Here is a 16640-nt window from a genome sequence, read left to right on the forward strand (position 1 = left end):
GCAAGCGTGCGGAATGTGGGGTTTTGTAACAAATCAGAGGCCCTTGATGTGCTGAGTTCACATATTACTGGGCCTTTAGGCCTTGACAAAATGTAGCAAGAACGTAGCACGGTGTGCAACGTGAGAACACAAACGTAAAAACGGGACCGCACATGAATGTGCATTAATGGAGCCATGCTTGCAGTGGCGTCCATTTAAGAAGAAACTACTATTCAGTCATGCCGCTCACTCAGTGCTTCCGCCCCCTCTTTCCCCTCCTCGCGCTGCTCAGGCACGAGATGGACTCCTCAGCGCGTGTGGACTGCAAGGGTCGTGGTCTTGTCACGAAAACTGGTTTGTGGTTTCACAGAAACTGTACTAGACCCAGTGTAACCCACAAAGCACTGTATACCAACCGTGTACGAGTGGGTTGCTGTTTTATTTTAATAATTAAGTTGACGTAACGACACATACGATAGGCTATAATGAATATTCGCCTTATTTTCAATTTACGTCCCTCTTACGTAGGCTACACAATTCCTTGGCGTTGGCTACTGTGTTTTTATTAATAACTAACGGGTAGTGTTTTGAATATTGATTTCTCAGGCAAAAATCAACGCAGTTTCCACATAGATTTTACGTGATATAGCCCACATTTATAACGTTATTTGTTTAATTAAAGACGTTGCACTTAAGCGTTTAAAACGTTTAATTCAAATAAATGCTACGTAGTGTTTGATTACTTTATTTAGATTTTTTTTCTCGTAGGCCTACTGGTTAAACGCATGTTAAGTTAGATTTTTCAATTTTAAGGTGGGATTGCTGATGTTAAACTGTTGGTGACATGCAAGCTGTTTGGTTGCCATTTAATTTTTATCCACTAACTGTGTGTTAAACTATGGCTTAATATGCAGAGTTTTGTGTGTAAATTATAGAAAAACTATAATTTAAGTGTGCAATGCTCATTTTGTGTGTGTGTAGTGCACATGTGCTATAGGCATACTTGCTGATAGGACCAGGTCAGAGGTTGCGTATGTAAAGTTGGTTTGAACTGCGGACCAATGAGAGTTAAGTATAGTGAAATGCATGATGGGAGTGATCTTGCATTCTATCATATGAGTCTCGGCTTAGGCCCTGCCCACCTACACACACACACACACACACACAAAACATAAGATTTGGGTAAAGTTTGGCCCCTTAGCTCTCACGTGTGTGTGTTTCAAGGGGCATGCTATGGAGCCGTTTTCTGGGAGCTTTAGTGTGGTCAGGGTGGCAAAGTGTGTACAAGGCTGTATGTATGTACACAGGACTTAATTATCTTTATGTAAATATTTATTCACCTTAACATTTAGGCTGGATTATTATTTTTTCCCTTTTTAATGCAGAATTGTAATTTTGTAGCGTAGTTGAAATGTTTCAACATGATGATTATTGCGTTCTTTTACCAGTCTTGTGTACAACATACGCTGAGTGGGGTCTGGATGGACAACCCATTGGCCTTTAAAAGTTTAGTTTCATACGCCATCTTTCATTTTGTAGCTTCCTCTTGATTAGCATAGCCGTTTTCATTCAGAGCTTGCGCTGTGTGTGTGCGCATGCACACGTGTGTGTGTGTGTGGCGCTTGAAGGGGGCCCAACTGGAAAAGAGAGTGGGGGAAAGGGGTCTTCAGCTAGAACAGATACTGTTGTGTGTGGAAAAAAATTAACCTTTTGTGTGGTCTTTTTTTTTTTTTGGGTGGGGTGGGGGGGGGTATTTTGGATTTTATTTAATAAATAATACAGTGCTGATAAATTTTCCATAATTAATAAATCTTACTTTTTAAAACTTTTTTTCATTTCAAGTTGGGAAGAAAATATAACTAGATATTTTGGCGTTCTTTTTACTTTGGTTCAAAAAGTTGCTAAGATGTAAAAAAAAATCTTATTTAATTGTATGGTTGAAAACCCTCCCCCACTTTGATATTTTAAGTCACACAATGTGTAGCTGCGATTTAATAAAAAAAAAATTGTGCTAATGCATTTTGTGGTTTATTGTATACCTGATGTTATTTTGTTTAACTTATGCATTATCAACTATGGTTGAAATGTTCTCAATTTTTTTCTTGTCTTTTTACTATGAACTAGCGAGTAGAAAACCTAAATATTGAAGTGTCTTGATGCAGACAGAATTTTGGGTTCTTGTGATGGAGTCACGGGCTTGTGAATGAAATGCAGCCATGTTTCCTGGTTCCTCCAGGCATGTTTGTGTTGGGACGTCTACCCCAATCCCCCCTTTGTGCCATGTATGTTCTTACACGTGTACACACAGAGACAGTTGTTGCATGTCCGTTGGATTTTGAAGTAAATGAAGATGCCGTCTACTTCCTTTACGTCACAACCAAACCCCCACCTCTTTTTTCCTTTCTTGTCTGTAGGCTAACCCGTTACCATGGTAACCAGACCCCACCCCCTGGGGTAGAGAGTTTGTTACCCTGAAATGGGGCACTAACACCCCACCCCCGTCCTCCTAACCCCCCAACACACACTCACACTCCCCTCTTGCTCCTATAGCCTAATCTGCCGTAGGAGAACATTCCATAATGCATTCCCACTGGAATGCAGACCTGGACTGGAAAAGCACACCAATCCCACCAAATTCCTGAAAAGAAAAGGGAAGTGTTTAATTCGTATGTCAAACCTGGAATGTCGTACAGCTGTACTTTCCGCTAAAGTTGGTCTTAAGTGAACGTAAAGGCTTACGAAATGGCATTTGTTTTGTTTTTTTCTTCACTCGCCCCAGTTAATGCTATACTATTGGCTCCCCCCCTCTTCTCTGGTCTCTCATATGTCTGTTCATTCAGTTGAGTGCTAATGTTTTCTTTATTGTGTCTGTTCCTTTTTAGTAGATTTAATTTTGGTATGATTGTATGAACTAAGTTTTTTAGATTAAAATATTGAATGTGTGTGTTGCTGGTTTAGGTTATATAATTCTGTCAGAGCTTACAGCCACAGTGGATTTTTAGTGAAGCATGGACGACTTCTCGTGTTCTTTAGCATCACTCTCTCAATCCTTAACTTTAAGCTCAATTGTTTTTTATATCAATTTGTTTTCTCTGTAGGAGCTTTTCCCTGTTAGATGTTAGCATAAGCCCTGAACTACCTGTGGTATTTTTGCCTCCCTGCTTACAAAAATCAAATTTGGATTGCGCTGCCTTGGATTTTTTTTCACACCACAGACACGCTGGGGAAAACATGTCCAGGAATCACACAGATGTTGAATGCAAGTTGTGATGCATTTTGATAATTCCTGAGATGACTCCCAGTGATTGTTCCCCTCTTCACATGTACGCTCTTCATGAGTGCAAATGTCCCTTACAGCATGCACGACTAGGCCTAACATCATTAGGCTTTACTCTATTTAGCGTTACAAAGCTAGGATAGACAGTCTAGTTTTTTAACATGCTATAAGTTTAAGAGTTAATGTATCAGTGAGTATTTGAACATGCCAATTTCAAGGCAAAACAACAAATTAAAAGGTCAAAAATTCTTGCAGAAGTTAATGGTGCCAGTGTATATCCAAGCTTGTTCCAATTTGCAGAGGCATTATGGTATGACCATTTTGTTTGTTTTTATTATTTTTTTAAGAAGGTAGTTGCAGAAGTCCTAAATCAGAAAGAAAATTATTTAGATGGTAATGTAGTGCTATTTAAATTTGTTACTGTAAATCAACAAATTTAACAGCCAATGGAGAAAATATGCACTTTTTTTAGTTTTTCCTAAATTCAGCTTGAAAATGTATTTATTTTTTCGCAGCAAAGATATGGCTGTTAAAACAATATCCTCCATCTGTTTTTTCACTGGCATTAAAACAACTTGCACACAAGATGTCTTTTAAAAAAAAAAAATTTGTGGTGGTGGTTTACTGTCTTTTAGGGAGGTGAAAGCTGACATTTCGATAGCCAGTAACTAGAGCACAATACACTAAATAAATAAACCAGATCAACCATTGATGTTATAAAGCCATCAGAACTGTTGATGCTCACGGTTTGCTTTAAGCACCTACCGGTATGTGCATCGACATTGATTACTCTATTATGGTGGGTCAGTTTCTTGAACACCAGTGTCCTATGACTGAGTCCCCTATTATTACTTACTACTTAGGCCCCAGTCTATGCACATGTGTAAAACGCATGTGTGTGTGTGTGTTTGAGCGAGGGAGTGTGTCTACCTGTTCAGGTAGAGGCTTGTTTGTTCCCATGTGCTCTGTACATTCTGTTCTTGTTAATGTTATTGTGTAAATACGCAAGTATACAGACCGTGAACTTTGGAGCCGTGTAAAGTCAAGTGGCCAGTTATAGATCTTTCACAATCGCTACACCAAAACATACATGTTATTATTGAAACCTATATTAAAATAAAAGTACTGGTCTTTAAAATTTATACCACCATTAACATTTTGATTTTACAGTGCCGACTGACATGTTTACTGGCTCTGTATAAATCTGAGAAATGCTGTCATTTCTAAATGAATCTGAAGAAAAAGTGTAGGCCATCAATGTCTTTTTTTTTTCTTTTTCTCCATGGAATAATTCATTTGTGCAGTTTATATTAGGATTGTAGCGAAGTTGTCTTGTTACTTGTACTCGTTGTAATGTAAACATTAAATACCCTGTCAGGGTTCTTGACTGCTACAGGTGATGCCTTTTTGTCTTCCTCAAAAGCTAACTGACACATTACATTATTGACAAAATAGTTTATTCATAATAGGTTTGGTTGTAGTCTCTGACCAGTTGGTATTGTAGACGGTGTGGTGTTATGAATTTCTTAAACAAACCTGCAGAGTTGAGCTCACACTTACGATCTGTGATCTTTTTATTTAACTTTTTTTTTTCTTCTAGTGATCCTAAAGACCTTGATTTGGCTTTCTCAGATGTGTTTGATCAGGGTTGGAGCTAAACTCTCTCTAGGCCAAGATTTGGGGATCCCTGACCTGGTATAATGTTTTAATCAAGCTTGTCCATTATATAAAACACCTTTAAGTTCACCCTACATTATCTACATGTCAGCGTTTGTGAAATCGAGGCGTGTGGCAATATTCCAAACATCTCAGACATAATGACATTGTATAGTCAGGTTTTATCTGTCTGCTAGATATGCAAAATCAATTGCATCTACAACTGAAGGCTACGATTGAAGCACATCTGGCTCTGGTCATGTACATGTTAAATAACTAGTATTCACGTGACTGGGGTGTTTAAATTGAGTCGGCAAGGTGTTCAGACGATTCCATATAACGGGGGAAAAACATTGGTAAGAGTTTGTAGATTTTACCTTTGTTTGTACATTTTCATGCTGCTTTGCGAAAAGCTGGGGACTTTTGAGATGGTTGATAAGACTTTCGGAGACTCCAAGGTGACTATATTAAGCGAGTTTTAAAGGAAACAGTCAAAAAGCCTTTTAAAAGGCCTGAGCCTTTTCTACCTTTTTGAACAGGTTAACTGTCCCCTTTCTGTCGCTGTAATGTACTTGCAAACCAACTGATATGTACACTATTAATAAGTCGTTGGACTTTCACCGTTTTCTAAACTAGCTGATTACCTCCTTCACATAGTTCCATGAGAATGATGGGCAACCTTTCTGTATCAATTATCTTGATTTATAAACCCCAATTTCATACTCCGTTGTAGTAGGAGACTGGTTTCAGTTAGGTATCTTTGTTTCCAAATACAACAAATCTCAGGTTGTTTGTTCCAGTTGATGAACTCCAGTATGTATTTTTGCTATCCTGGTATCAATGGCTCACAAAACCACTAGCTTGCTTCCCTCCTGTCTGATGAGTTACTTATGTTTGCTACTATTGCCCCTAACTGGATCCCTAATCTGCAATTACATGTACCATATAGTCAGATCATTTATTTGAGTTATGAAGGAACAGCTAATGCATGTATTTGCAATAAAATTGGTGTTTGCAGGTCTACAGATAGAATTACTTAAGTCTTTAGAATGACTCAAATATGAGTGACTAAAATATGAGAGATTATATATCTTAAATAATCTTAATTTGTTTTGAAGATCAAACCAATTTTTTGTTTGTTGTGTTAGAGAGGCTGTTTGATTGGACACAATCTAGCTTTAATTTTCAGTAATTTACTTGTGTGGAAACCAAAGTGGGAAGTGGAAGGACTTCTGGTGAAAAGTCTCAACTAAGAAATGGAAAATGTATAGAAATTGACTGTACATTGATTTGTAGGGGAAAAAAGCCTATTTCAGAGTGCAAGTTTAAATTAGTATTTTTATTGTATTACAATGACCCCTCTCTTGTTTTCCAGGAGCTGCAAGCTGCAGATCAGGAATATCCCTCCTCACATGCAGTGGGAAGTAAGTGCCGCTCTTGTCTTTATTTTTTCTCCTCTGGGGTGAAGGGGCTTATACGAGGTGTGGTGTTGAAGCCATACTGTGACTTGCTGGCTCCCCACCACACCTCAGCAGCACTATTATTTAAGCCACCTGTCCTCCTGAGTTATGTCCTAGAATTTGACATCTTGGACCTTGTGTTAAGTAATTATCCTTCATATGTATCCTTCATATTAATCAGATGTTTCAAACGGCTTTCTTGGGAAGTAGCCTGTTGTGTGTGTTCGTTTTAGAGGTGTGTGACTTGTGTTTGAGGTTTGAGGCCTCGTCATGTGATGTAGAGTTACAAAAATTACTTCGAAAAAAGATTTGGATCTAAAATACTTGGCATTAAAATGTCCCTGATTTGTGCTGTTATCTCACAAGATGGATGGGTATTATCTGGCTTTATAGTGTGGGTGCCAGTCTAGAACAGATCTAGTAAAAGTATATGATGTTCAGTTGAAAAAAAAATCCCCTTTACACCTACTAACCCATTATTCTTGTCTTTCACTTATCAGATCAAACTATCTGTAGAAGTGACCGCGTGTGCGGCTCAGTACGCTGCTCTTTGCCCTCCTGCTTCTCATCTGAGCTTGAGACAAGAGCTCACTGACCCTTTGAAAGTGTGCATGACATGGTCGTTTTGCGTATCCCTCTTTCTCACTCCATTCTTGCACGTTTACATGGCCGCACCTGAATATAGCCTTACAGAAGTCTACAAAAGTGCTCTCACTGCTCTGATCATAGGAATCAGTTCAGATTCAAAACTGCGTGGTTTCCCCAGCTTTGGGGGGTGCTGGTTAGGGGGCTTCTCAACTACCAGTTTCATTTAAATGTATTACAGTAGTAGGTCATTGCCTGTTTGATGTTGGATTAAATGTAATGATTTAAAGAAACATTAGAGTCGACAATAACTACAATTAAAATGGCGACTCGCTGTGATTTCCATCATAGATTTAGTCAGCAACATGGGGAGCTTTCGGTGTGTGTGGTTTCTTTTTCCCCCTAGCCAACTCAATATAATAAGCTTTAATAGTACTGCTGTATGTATGTGTGTGTACCTGCTCATGGATAATAATATTATTATTATATAAGAGGTGTGAATCTTCACTTGCTTCCTTATCCAATTACGGTTTAGAGAATAATTAGATTGTAAAATTATTCTCGGCGCTTCATAATGCATCTTTTCCCAATTCTTATTAATAATAACTGTACTTTTTTATTTGAATCTAAATGAGAACAAAGATGAAAAGAAAAAAAAAGCAGTAGAGCTCAGCTAAAACAATATAGAAAAAAGTAAATAAACACTGCTTTTTTCACCATGTACATCTATTTATCAGAAGCATTCAAGACATACCAAAATTGAATAATCAAATGTAAAAAATAATTACTGCATATTCACTGCACTTTGTATCATTAGCATCACTTATTCTTGTTTGCATGTTTGTAGCAGGCCTTTTGCATATTTTATTACAGGTAAAATTAGTACATAAAGTCTACTGGGATTGTTTGCAGACAGTCATTGTAAACCGAAGCTATAATATATGAAGTGTTGTGACCGATTTAAAGGCTATATCAAGATGTATCGATCATGATTACTAAAGCGCTCCTAGACAATATTATGAATTCTGTTTATATAAGTTAAAGCCTGAAAAGCCTGACATATGGAATAAGTCTGAAAAATTACGTTTTGTAATGTAATGGTTTATCACCTATAGGCAAAAATATTAAGGTTTTAAAAAAAGCATGTTTTGAGTATTTTACTTGAATTGATACATTAGGCTTTTATGGCTCTCGTAGTATGATCGTAGAATATGGAGTTACTTATATGGAAAGAAGCAGAGGTTCAGACTGAGCTAAAATATAAGTCGTTATATATATATATATATGCATGCAAAGTGCATATCAGTTGTAATTTTATATCTTCCCAATAATGTCTTACTAAGATATTTAGGTTCACTTCCACTACATAGAACTGCATTCCCTGATGGATCAAAGACCAATAACAGTGTATCTGCAGCAACAGTAATGTGGGGGATCAACTGGTATTGGTATTCATATTTTCTGGACCGAAGCTCTATCTTCACAGCTCAGGCTCGAGGGTTGCTGTTGGTTCTGGAAAATATTGAGAAGGGTCAAGACTGTATAATTTCATTAGACTCAATGTCTTGTCTTCAAGCTCTTGAATCCGTGAATACTGACCACTTTGAGATTTAAATTTTAACTAAACTATAGCTTTTACAGAAGGAAAACTTTTAATAAGATATTTATTTCTGGGTTCTGGGACGCAGCCGGAATGGAATTCATATAAAAATAATAAACTCTATGAAAGAAAGCCCCGGATAAAAAGACCTGACCAAGTCATCTTGACTAACTCAAGACTCGCATGTGGATTTCTATGGAAAGGTGAAGCTCCTCCTTCGACTCATGTCCTGTTCCTTTGGCTGGTAAATATATTCTGTTGGACTAATTTTTATGATGCTACCAGAAAACATTGTCAAGTTGAAATGTTCAACATAGTACAAAGAAACGGTCCTCAAAACAAAAGCCTGATGTATCTTTCTTTAAATACAATTTTGTTTTTTGTTTTCATGGTTGGTTGTAAGAATAATCAAGTAAACTGAAGTGTGTTTTTAAAGAATTTATTCTTGCGTATACTTTATATAAATCTGTAAAGATTTCACTGTAAAACGACACTTGCATCACATGGTGTTTATTTTCTTTTACTTGATAAAGTATAAACTATCAATCATAAGGCATGTAGTAGATTGTGAACAAGTGTTTCAGAAAAATTGTGATCATGCTGAATTGATGCCTTAGAAATTGATACAGTAGTCTTTATAGGGTTAAAATTTGTTCAATTGTTACCTTAATATTTTTGCATAACGTTTCCTAAAAGAGGCTGTAAAACTTGAACTGACTATTCTGTATATTATTTGACTTAGTAACCACTTGATATTCAATACACTCTGATTTTGTTGTACGTAATTGCATCTGGTGTAGACTATGAACAGAAACTAATTGGTGTGTAAGTGAGTTTGTTTGTTTTTCTCTCCCTTGCATCTTTCATTTTAATACCATGTCAAGTTCAAAACAGTTCAACTTTTAAAAGTTGATCATTACCCCTGAATTTAGTTGCAATTTATCTGCACTTACTCTAGCTGTGTAAAAAAATCTCCTATTTTAATGGCCACATCATGCTTTGTTACCTTTTCGTGTTGATAGCCATGGTCCATATTCAAGTTAGGCGAGTTTTTAAAGGTTATAGAACATTATGACCATTAAACCGGTTTAATTATTATAATTAAACTTGTATTTATTAATATTTTCCAGAGTTTGTCACCTGGAAGTGTGTGTGTGTTTTGACTCAACTCCTCGTGGCCTCCTCGTATCGTATGTGAAAAATGAAATGTGTCTTCCCTGAATAGATAATATTCACACAGATTGGTTTTCTTCTCTTACAATCACAATTCAGTATGCAAATAGATAGGGGTGTCACGATTCTCCAAATCCTCGATTCGATTACATTTTCGATTCTAAGGTCACAGTTCGATTCGATTCTCGGTTTTTACTTTTTTTTTTCTTTTTTTTTAAGCACAGGTTGCATTATTAGACCAAACTTTTATGCATAATATCTGACCTTTGTTCACAATGTAGGCTACCACTGTCAAATTTAAAAAATGTATTAAGAACATAATTTAACAATACTTATATCTTCAGTCAATTGGAAACTTAAGCAAAATAACCTGCGATCTAGTTTCTCTTTTGTAACTGCAGTCTTCTTCAGAGAAGATGACATTCAAGTTCACAACAAAACAAACAAACAAACAGACAAACAGTTTAACAGATACATCTATGCGTCGCGCAGAGCCACTTAAAATTTTAACACTTTATTCTCTGAGAGTGTACACACACACACACACACACACCGGCGGCGCCATTCGGCGTCTGTCCGCGACGCCAGCAATGGCTCAAGACCTTGTTCAAAATTAATCCTGCCGCGCCAGAGAGCGCCATTCACATAGTTTTATATTACATTTATTTTAAATTAATAGATTTTATATACATTTATTTGTGTCAAATCGTCGTTATTACTTGCTGCAATATATATGTTTTACATTCATTTACAGAAATCAGCTGGTTGAATGAAAATTGCTGATGTTATCAGATTTTCAGGATACATTCAGTTAACGGACGCTCTCTGAGATAAAGTGCAGACTAAGCAACGTTGTACAGTAGCCTCATAACATAGACATGATCTTAATTCCATAATGTCCTTAAACATAATATTGCAGGCCATAAACATGAAAGTGCGCGTCCGGTGTTCGATACCTCGAGTTGTCACAGACGCGACGCGGCGCTTCTCCTCCGGTGTGTGCGATATGGCGATACCTCGAGTTGTCAAAGACGCGGCGCTTCTCCTCCGGTGTGTGCGATATGGCGATACCTCGAGTTGTCATAGACGCGGCGCTTCTTGTCGGGTGTGCGCCATCCAGAGGAGGTTGACTCGCAGCATTTCAACACGCGTGTTTTTTTCTGCTTGACAAGCCGACCGAACGTGACATGGGGGCGTGGCAGCATCGACGATTTAATTTTTTAATTCGATGATCGAAATTGTGACTTAATTTCGATCGATTTCGATTTAAAATCGAAATCGTGACACCCTTACAAATAGATATAAGAATAATCCATTTATTCTTGGGGGAGGATCAATACTCGCGCTGTTAGCACTGTAAATATCACCTTTAATGTTAAACGTGTATATAAAATATCAAAATAAAACTTCTTCTGTAAAATTTGCGTTATTCTGATATACTATAAGGCTGTTCATGTTTTCCGCAACAGAATTCTGCTGAAGTATTTATGATCCATCTGATGAATCATGTCTACTCAGGTTTTGCCCTGTGGCGGTAAGCTCTGTTGCTGGATAATACTAATCTGTTTGTAGTCCATTAACCCGGAAGACAATGATCATTTGAACCATGGGCATCCTTGGGAATTTCCAGTGACTTTAAGACTTGTAGATACCTTCACGTTTTGTCCTATAAGTTGCTACGACTGCCACAAGTATGTGAGTTTCTGTGCTTGACAAAGCGAACCATTGTAAATCCATATGTTGTAATTTCCTATGTGTTAATTTCTTATACGGCAAGAAATGTAGTATAGAAAAAAATCTAATATGTAGTAAATACTTTAAAAGTCACTTTGTGAAGTATGATTGTCATTTGTTTTAGAACAAAGCATGAGTCTTTTAAAGTGGTGTTTATCACAGACCTTTTTTTTTTCTGAAGAAAAAAAACAAAACGCTATGCTAAAAAGCCATAGAAAATTCCAGAGGGAACCCATGGTGAATTAGCCTCTCAGTTTGGCAGATTAAAAGTAAATTATAAAGGCTCACTTTTTTATTTTATTTTAGCCTGTAGTCCATTTGTGAAAGAAAGCTAGATAGGAAGAGTCATCATTATTTTAGCGTACTGTTCAAAAGTTACTTTTTAAAAAAATTTATTCTCTTATGCTCACCAAGGCTACATTTATTTAAACGAAATACAGTAATATTGTGCAACATTTTTAAATAACTTTTCTATTTTAATATTATTTAAAATGTACTTAATTTCTCTAGTGGCAAAGCTGAGTTTTTGACAAACATTCAGTCCACATTGTCCCATGATCCTTCAGAAATGTATTTTATATGCTAATTATGTTACTGAAGAAGAAACTCTTTTTAAATCGTTTGAAATGTGTATACATTTGTCTTTACTATCACTTGATCAATTTAATTATCCTGGCTGAATAAAGGCATTTTATTTTAAAAGTACAAAAAAAAAAAAAAAAAAAAAAAAAAAAAGAGTACTTTTTCAGCAGTACATCTCAATAAATGATTTGAGACAATTTTGTTTGTACTATATTTAAAATCACAAGCCTTTAGTTGTATATGCTGTATTTGAATTGGGTGCATCAACTTGGCATGAACCAAAAGTTAACAAAAAAATTGGACCTTGTCTAATTGTTTCGTTTCCCATGCACTTGCAAATAAACATACTTAATTTATAGTGCATTAAATTTCCTTCTCTTATTTCAGCTCAAAATGAATCCGCAGTCACATGATGTCAGGCTGCAAAAATGTCAAGTACCTACTTAAGTGAGATTTAGTTATTTAATCTGTCCCTTTGCTTTTCTTTGAGTTTGACCTGCCATTTGTGTTCATTTAGAAGGTATGTGTATTGTCTTGTTACTGTGGGCACATGTTGAAATCTTGGTGTGTGTGTGTTATCTGTGATGGCGTAGCTTTGGGGATGTGCATTTTGCTGTGTGACCAGGCTCAGGCGAGCTTAGCCGGGGCTGAATTTTTACCTGCTGCCCCGTCTGGCTACAGGCCTGCTCCATGTGTGGACGCCCAGAATGTGTAGATCAACCCCCACCACCCCCCACCTTTCCCCTCACTGCTTGTTGTCTGAAAGCCAACCACACCCCCTTCCTCTTTCACCCGACTGAAGGAAGCTTCGTCTTATTGGCCTGGACTCAATGATTGACTGGTTATGTAGCCAATGACTAGAGATGCACAATGGCTGCTGGGAATTCCATAGTAATGCACACGCCAACCAATAGGACTGCTTTGAATGGAGAAGGGAAGTGGCGGTGGTTGGGTGGGGGGGTTTGGGCCATTTAATATGTGTGACGTATAGGGGGCTGGTGTGTGTGAAAGCCTGTAGGCTTCCTTTTACCCATGTTCAGTGTTCGCCTGCACGCCTCCTAAAGAGCAGGGGTGGTGGAAGCGAGGAACTGACAAATGAGGTGTAAAACAGTGCTTTATTTATTTGGAGAGGATATCCTGTTTTTAAAGTATAAGATTCCACAAAAGCTAAGTGTGCTTTTGAGTTCAAATCTTTGGTCAATACCCCTTCAAGATCCAAATCATTAAGAGGCAAACTGCTTAAAGTCAACATGAAATGAAAAATCACCGTTTATTTTCAGAATGCATGTTATAGATCGAATTGTGAACAATTGATCCGTGTGGGTGTAAAGATCTATTGTTACTTTTGTTTCATTGACTGCAGTGACTATGTATATTGAAGAAAAATGTATGTTGTCATTTACACTCCCTCATTCGTTCCAAACCTGTGTGACTTTCTTCTGAGCAAACTCAAAAGCTAATGGCTTTTTTTTGTTTTTGTTTAAAAAAATAATTTGGTTCAGAAACAACCATTTCTTCTGACACCGAAGAAAAAGTCATGCCGGTTTGGATCAACATGAGGGTGAGTAAATGTTTTTTGGGTCAACTGTTAACTTACACCCTTCAATGTTTTTGACCCCATTACTTGGACTATTTGGCAATTTCTTTGAGTTCTACCTCCAGTCTCTTACACCATTAATCTTATTCTGAAGGTTTGTTGCTTGTCTTCACCAACAGGTTTTGGACGGGTTGTTAGCCCAGTACGGCACAGTGGAGAGCTGTGAACAAGGTAGAATGTGCTCCTCAGCAGATTGTCACTTAAGCAGTAATCTATATATTAAAAGATTAGTTAATTCTCTCCCCTTCTGTCTTCCTCCTTTCTATTCCATCTTCAGTCAACACTGACACGGAGACTGCTGTAGTCAATGTGCGATATGCCGCCAAGGACCAAGCCAGAGAGTGAGTATCATCTGCCTCGGATTCGGCCGACTCGGTCACCACCCCACCCCCTCCAGAGCGTCTATGTCCCACGTCTCGCAGTGAAATGTGAGACTGTCGGTTACACATGCACTGCTATTGGGATTTATTCAGCAATTATAATAACTCATTCAGTGCCACCTACTGTTTGATTAGTAGAACTGCAGAGCGGTCACAGGGGTTGGTGAAGAAGCCTCTGGTAAATGAATGGAAAGGGTTGGATAAAAGAATCTTCTGCAATTGTTTGCGCACAATAGGGAGTTCCTGTTACCATCCGCTAGTGGATGTCAATGAAAGATTTGGTGGCTTTAAAGGGCTCTGGCATCACATGTCTAAGCCTTAAGCGAAACCGATGGGGAGTTGAAGGGCATACGTTTTACATGTGTCCTGTTTGAGAGGGAAGCTGAAAAGCAGAGATGGATTTCATGCCCTTTGTCTCAGTCGCCAGGGCTATGCCCCGAAAATGGCCAATATTGAACAAACAAAACATTGGGCTTCATTCATGGAATGTTCATTAAAACTATTTTTGTTTAAACGGTTGCATTGAATTGTGACAAATTGTGCAACAATTTTATTATGTATTTATAAATGAGGCTCATCTTATTTTCAGCAATTGTTTTTATACTTGTACTATTTTAATTTGTTCCAACTCCGCTAGAGCCAATCTGTTTCAAGGTGTAGTTAAACCAAAAACTTGTCATTTTACATTTTCAAACGTGTTTATGCAATAATGTAATCAAGATTTTGCTGAAATGCAGAATTGCATTCATTAATGAGGCCAAGTTTATTTATTTAACTAAGCATAATATCCCACACATAAAAGTGAGATGTTTGTGTATAAAAGTAGCTTTGTTCATCCATCATGGCTTTGGTCCTTTCATTGAAATATAACTTCTAAATACAACATGATTTTTAAAAAAATTAGTTCTTAAATAAAAAGATCTGTTCACGTTAGTAAGTTGTTTCTCATTCTTCTGCGCTCCCTTTTCCAGAGCAATGGACAAATTAAATGGCTTCCTTATGGAGAACTACGCACTGAAGGTTTCCTATATCCCAGATGAGACGGCTACAGCAGATACCCCTGCCGTTGGCGGCAGGAGAGGTTTCAACTCACGCGGACCGCCTCGTCAAGGCTCTCCCAATCTGGGCGCGAGACCTAAACTACAGTCAGACGTGCCTCTACGCATGTTGGTGCCCACCCAGTTTGTAGGAGCTATTATTGGCAAGGAAGGTGCTACCATCCGCAACATAACTAAGCAGACTCACTCAAAGTAAGAATACTCTGTGTACGTACTTGTAAACGTCCCGTTTCACAATGCGCACAAGCACCACATATTAACATTTACACTCAGCACTGAGCCTATTTGCTCTATATACCAGTTTATCAACATTTTTCAATTGGATTTAATGAAGCAACAAAGAGCAAACCAATCTCTGTTGAAAAGCAAGGTTTGATGATATCTAATTGTGCAGTGACTGGTGGCGCACAGATGACCAATTTTAAGTTTGATCTGTGCAGATTATTCTGGTTAATTATTATTATTATTATTATTATTATTCGTAGTTGATTTCACTGATCAAAGTTGTATTCTCGATGATTGAAGAATTTGATTAAATAAATCAATGTATTTATTAATAAAATTATAAATCGCTTTCCAAATTGATGCATTAAAGACGCAGATGCATAAAGTATAAAAATCGTGCCACATGATCCTTCAGAAATCATTATAATATGCTGTACTCAAGTAACATTTCTTATCAACGTTGAAAAAGGTTTAACTACTTTTTGGTGGAAATCGTGAGACTTTTCAGTATTCTTTTGAATGGAAGTTCAAAATAACTTTTTTTTTTATTTATTTTTATGGATATCTTTTGTAACATTATGAGTGTCTTTAACAGTCACCTTCGGTCTATTTAATACATCCTTGCATTTGGGATGGGAACCCAGCATTGGTCAGACTGCTAAAACAAGTTGATAACATATTGTGTATGTGCGCACAGGATTGATATCCATCGTAAGGAGAATGCAGGGGCCGCAGAGAAGCCCATCACTGTTCACTCCACTCCTGAGGGATGCAGTTCTGCCTGTCGAAACATCATGGAGATCATGCAGAAAGAGGCAATTGACACTAAAATGTGAGATGATACACAAAACCTGTCTTACTGTTTCTGTTGATCCCTCTTTGTATGTCATACAACACTGTTACACAAACTTCCCAGACGGGAGGTGTGTCCCAATTTGCGTACTTGTGCACTATTCGATTACGTTTCTATGACGTGAGTAGTTCTCACTGAAAATTCCCAAAAGTGCACTTTAAATCCCCGGATGATGCACTAAATTGACAGAAAAGTTTTAATTGCATCCACTATCAGACTCCAATATTGAATGATAAAATATCCATGTAGAATTCATACTCATGCACTATATACTTAACCGTGTAAAGTACATTGTGTATAGTGTATCATGTGGGACACAACTATAGTCATTGATGCCTAGTTCACACTACAGGATTTTAGCCCAATTTGCAAGTTAACGAGCTCGCCGACAGCTCGGGCTGTTATCGCGTGCAAATCTGTGGGTGATCCGCGCTCGCCAATCTTTGTGTGAAATACTAAATGACGCATCAAAAACGCTCAC

General features: G+C 37.6%; 1 protein-coding gene across 5 annotated transcripts in view; it reads left to right on the plus strand.

The window, feature by feature from the left end:
• igf2bp3 (insulin-like growth factor 2 mRNA binding protein 3) overlaps positions 1-16640 on the plus strand; it is a 31405-nt gene that overhangs the window by 2172 nt on the left and 12593 nt on the right. For 4 of the 5 annotated variants that reach the window (XM_079590178.1, XM_079590179.1, XM_079590180.1 and 1 more), the window contains exons 3-7: positions 6288-6336; positions 13763-13814; positions 13921-13984; positions 14995-15273; positions 16004-16138. In XM_079590178.1, the coding sequence (XP_079446304.1) occupies positions 6288-6336; positions 13763-13814; positions 13921-13984; positions 14995-15273; positions 16004-16138 (579 nt within the window). Of the gene's footprint in view, positions 1-113; positions 334-6287; positions 6337-13762; positions 13815-13920; positions 13985-14994; positions 15274-16003; positions 16139-16640 lie in introns of those variants that run through there. The other variant, XM_079590182.1, reaches the window with a different exon arrangement.

The sequence above is a fragment of the Phoxinus phoxinus genome (assembly GCF_949152265.1).
Source record: "Phoxinus phoxinus genome assembly, chromosome: 19".
Classification (NCBI taxonomy): domain Eukaryota; kingdom Metazoa; phylum Chordata; class Actinopteri; order Cypriniformes; family Leuciscidae; genus Phoxinus; species Phoxinus phoxinus.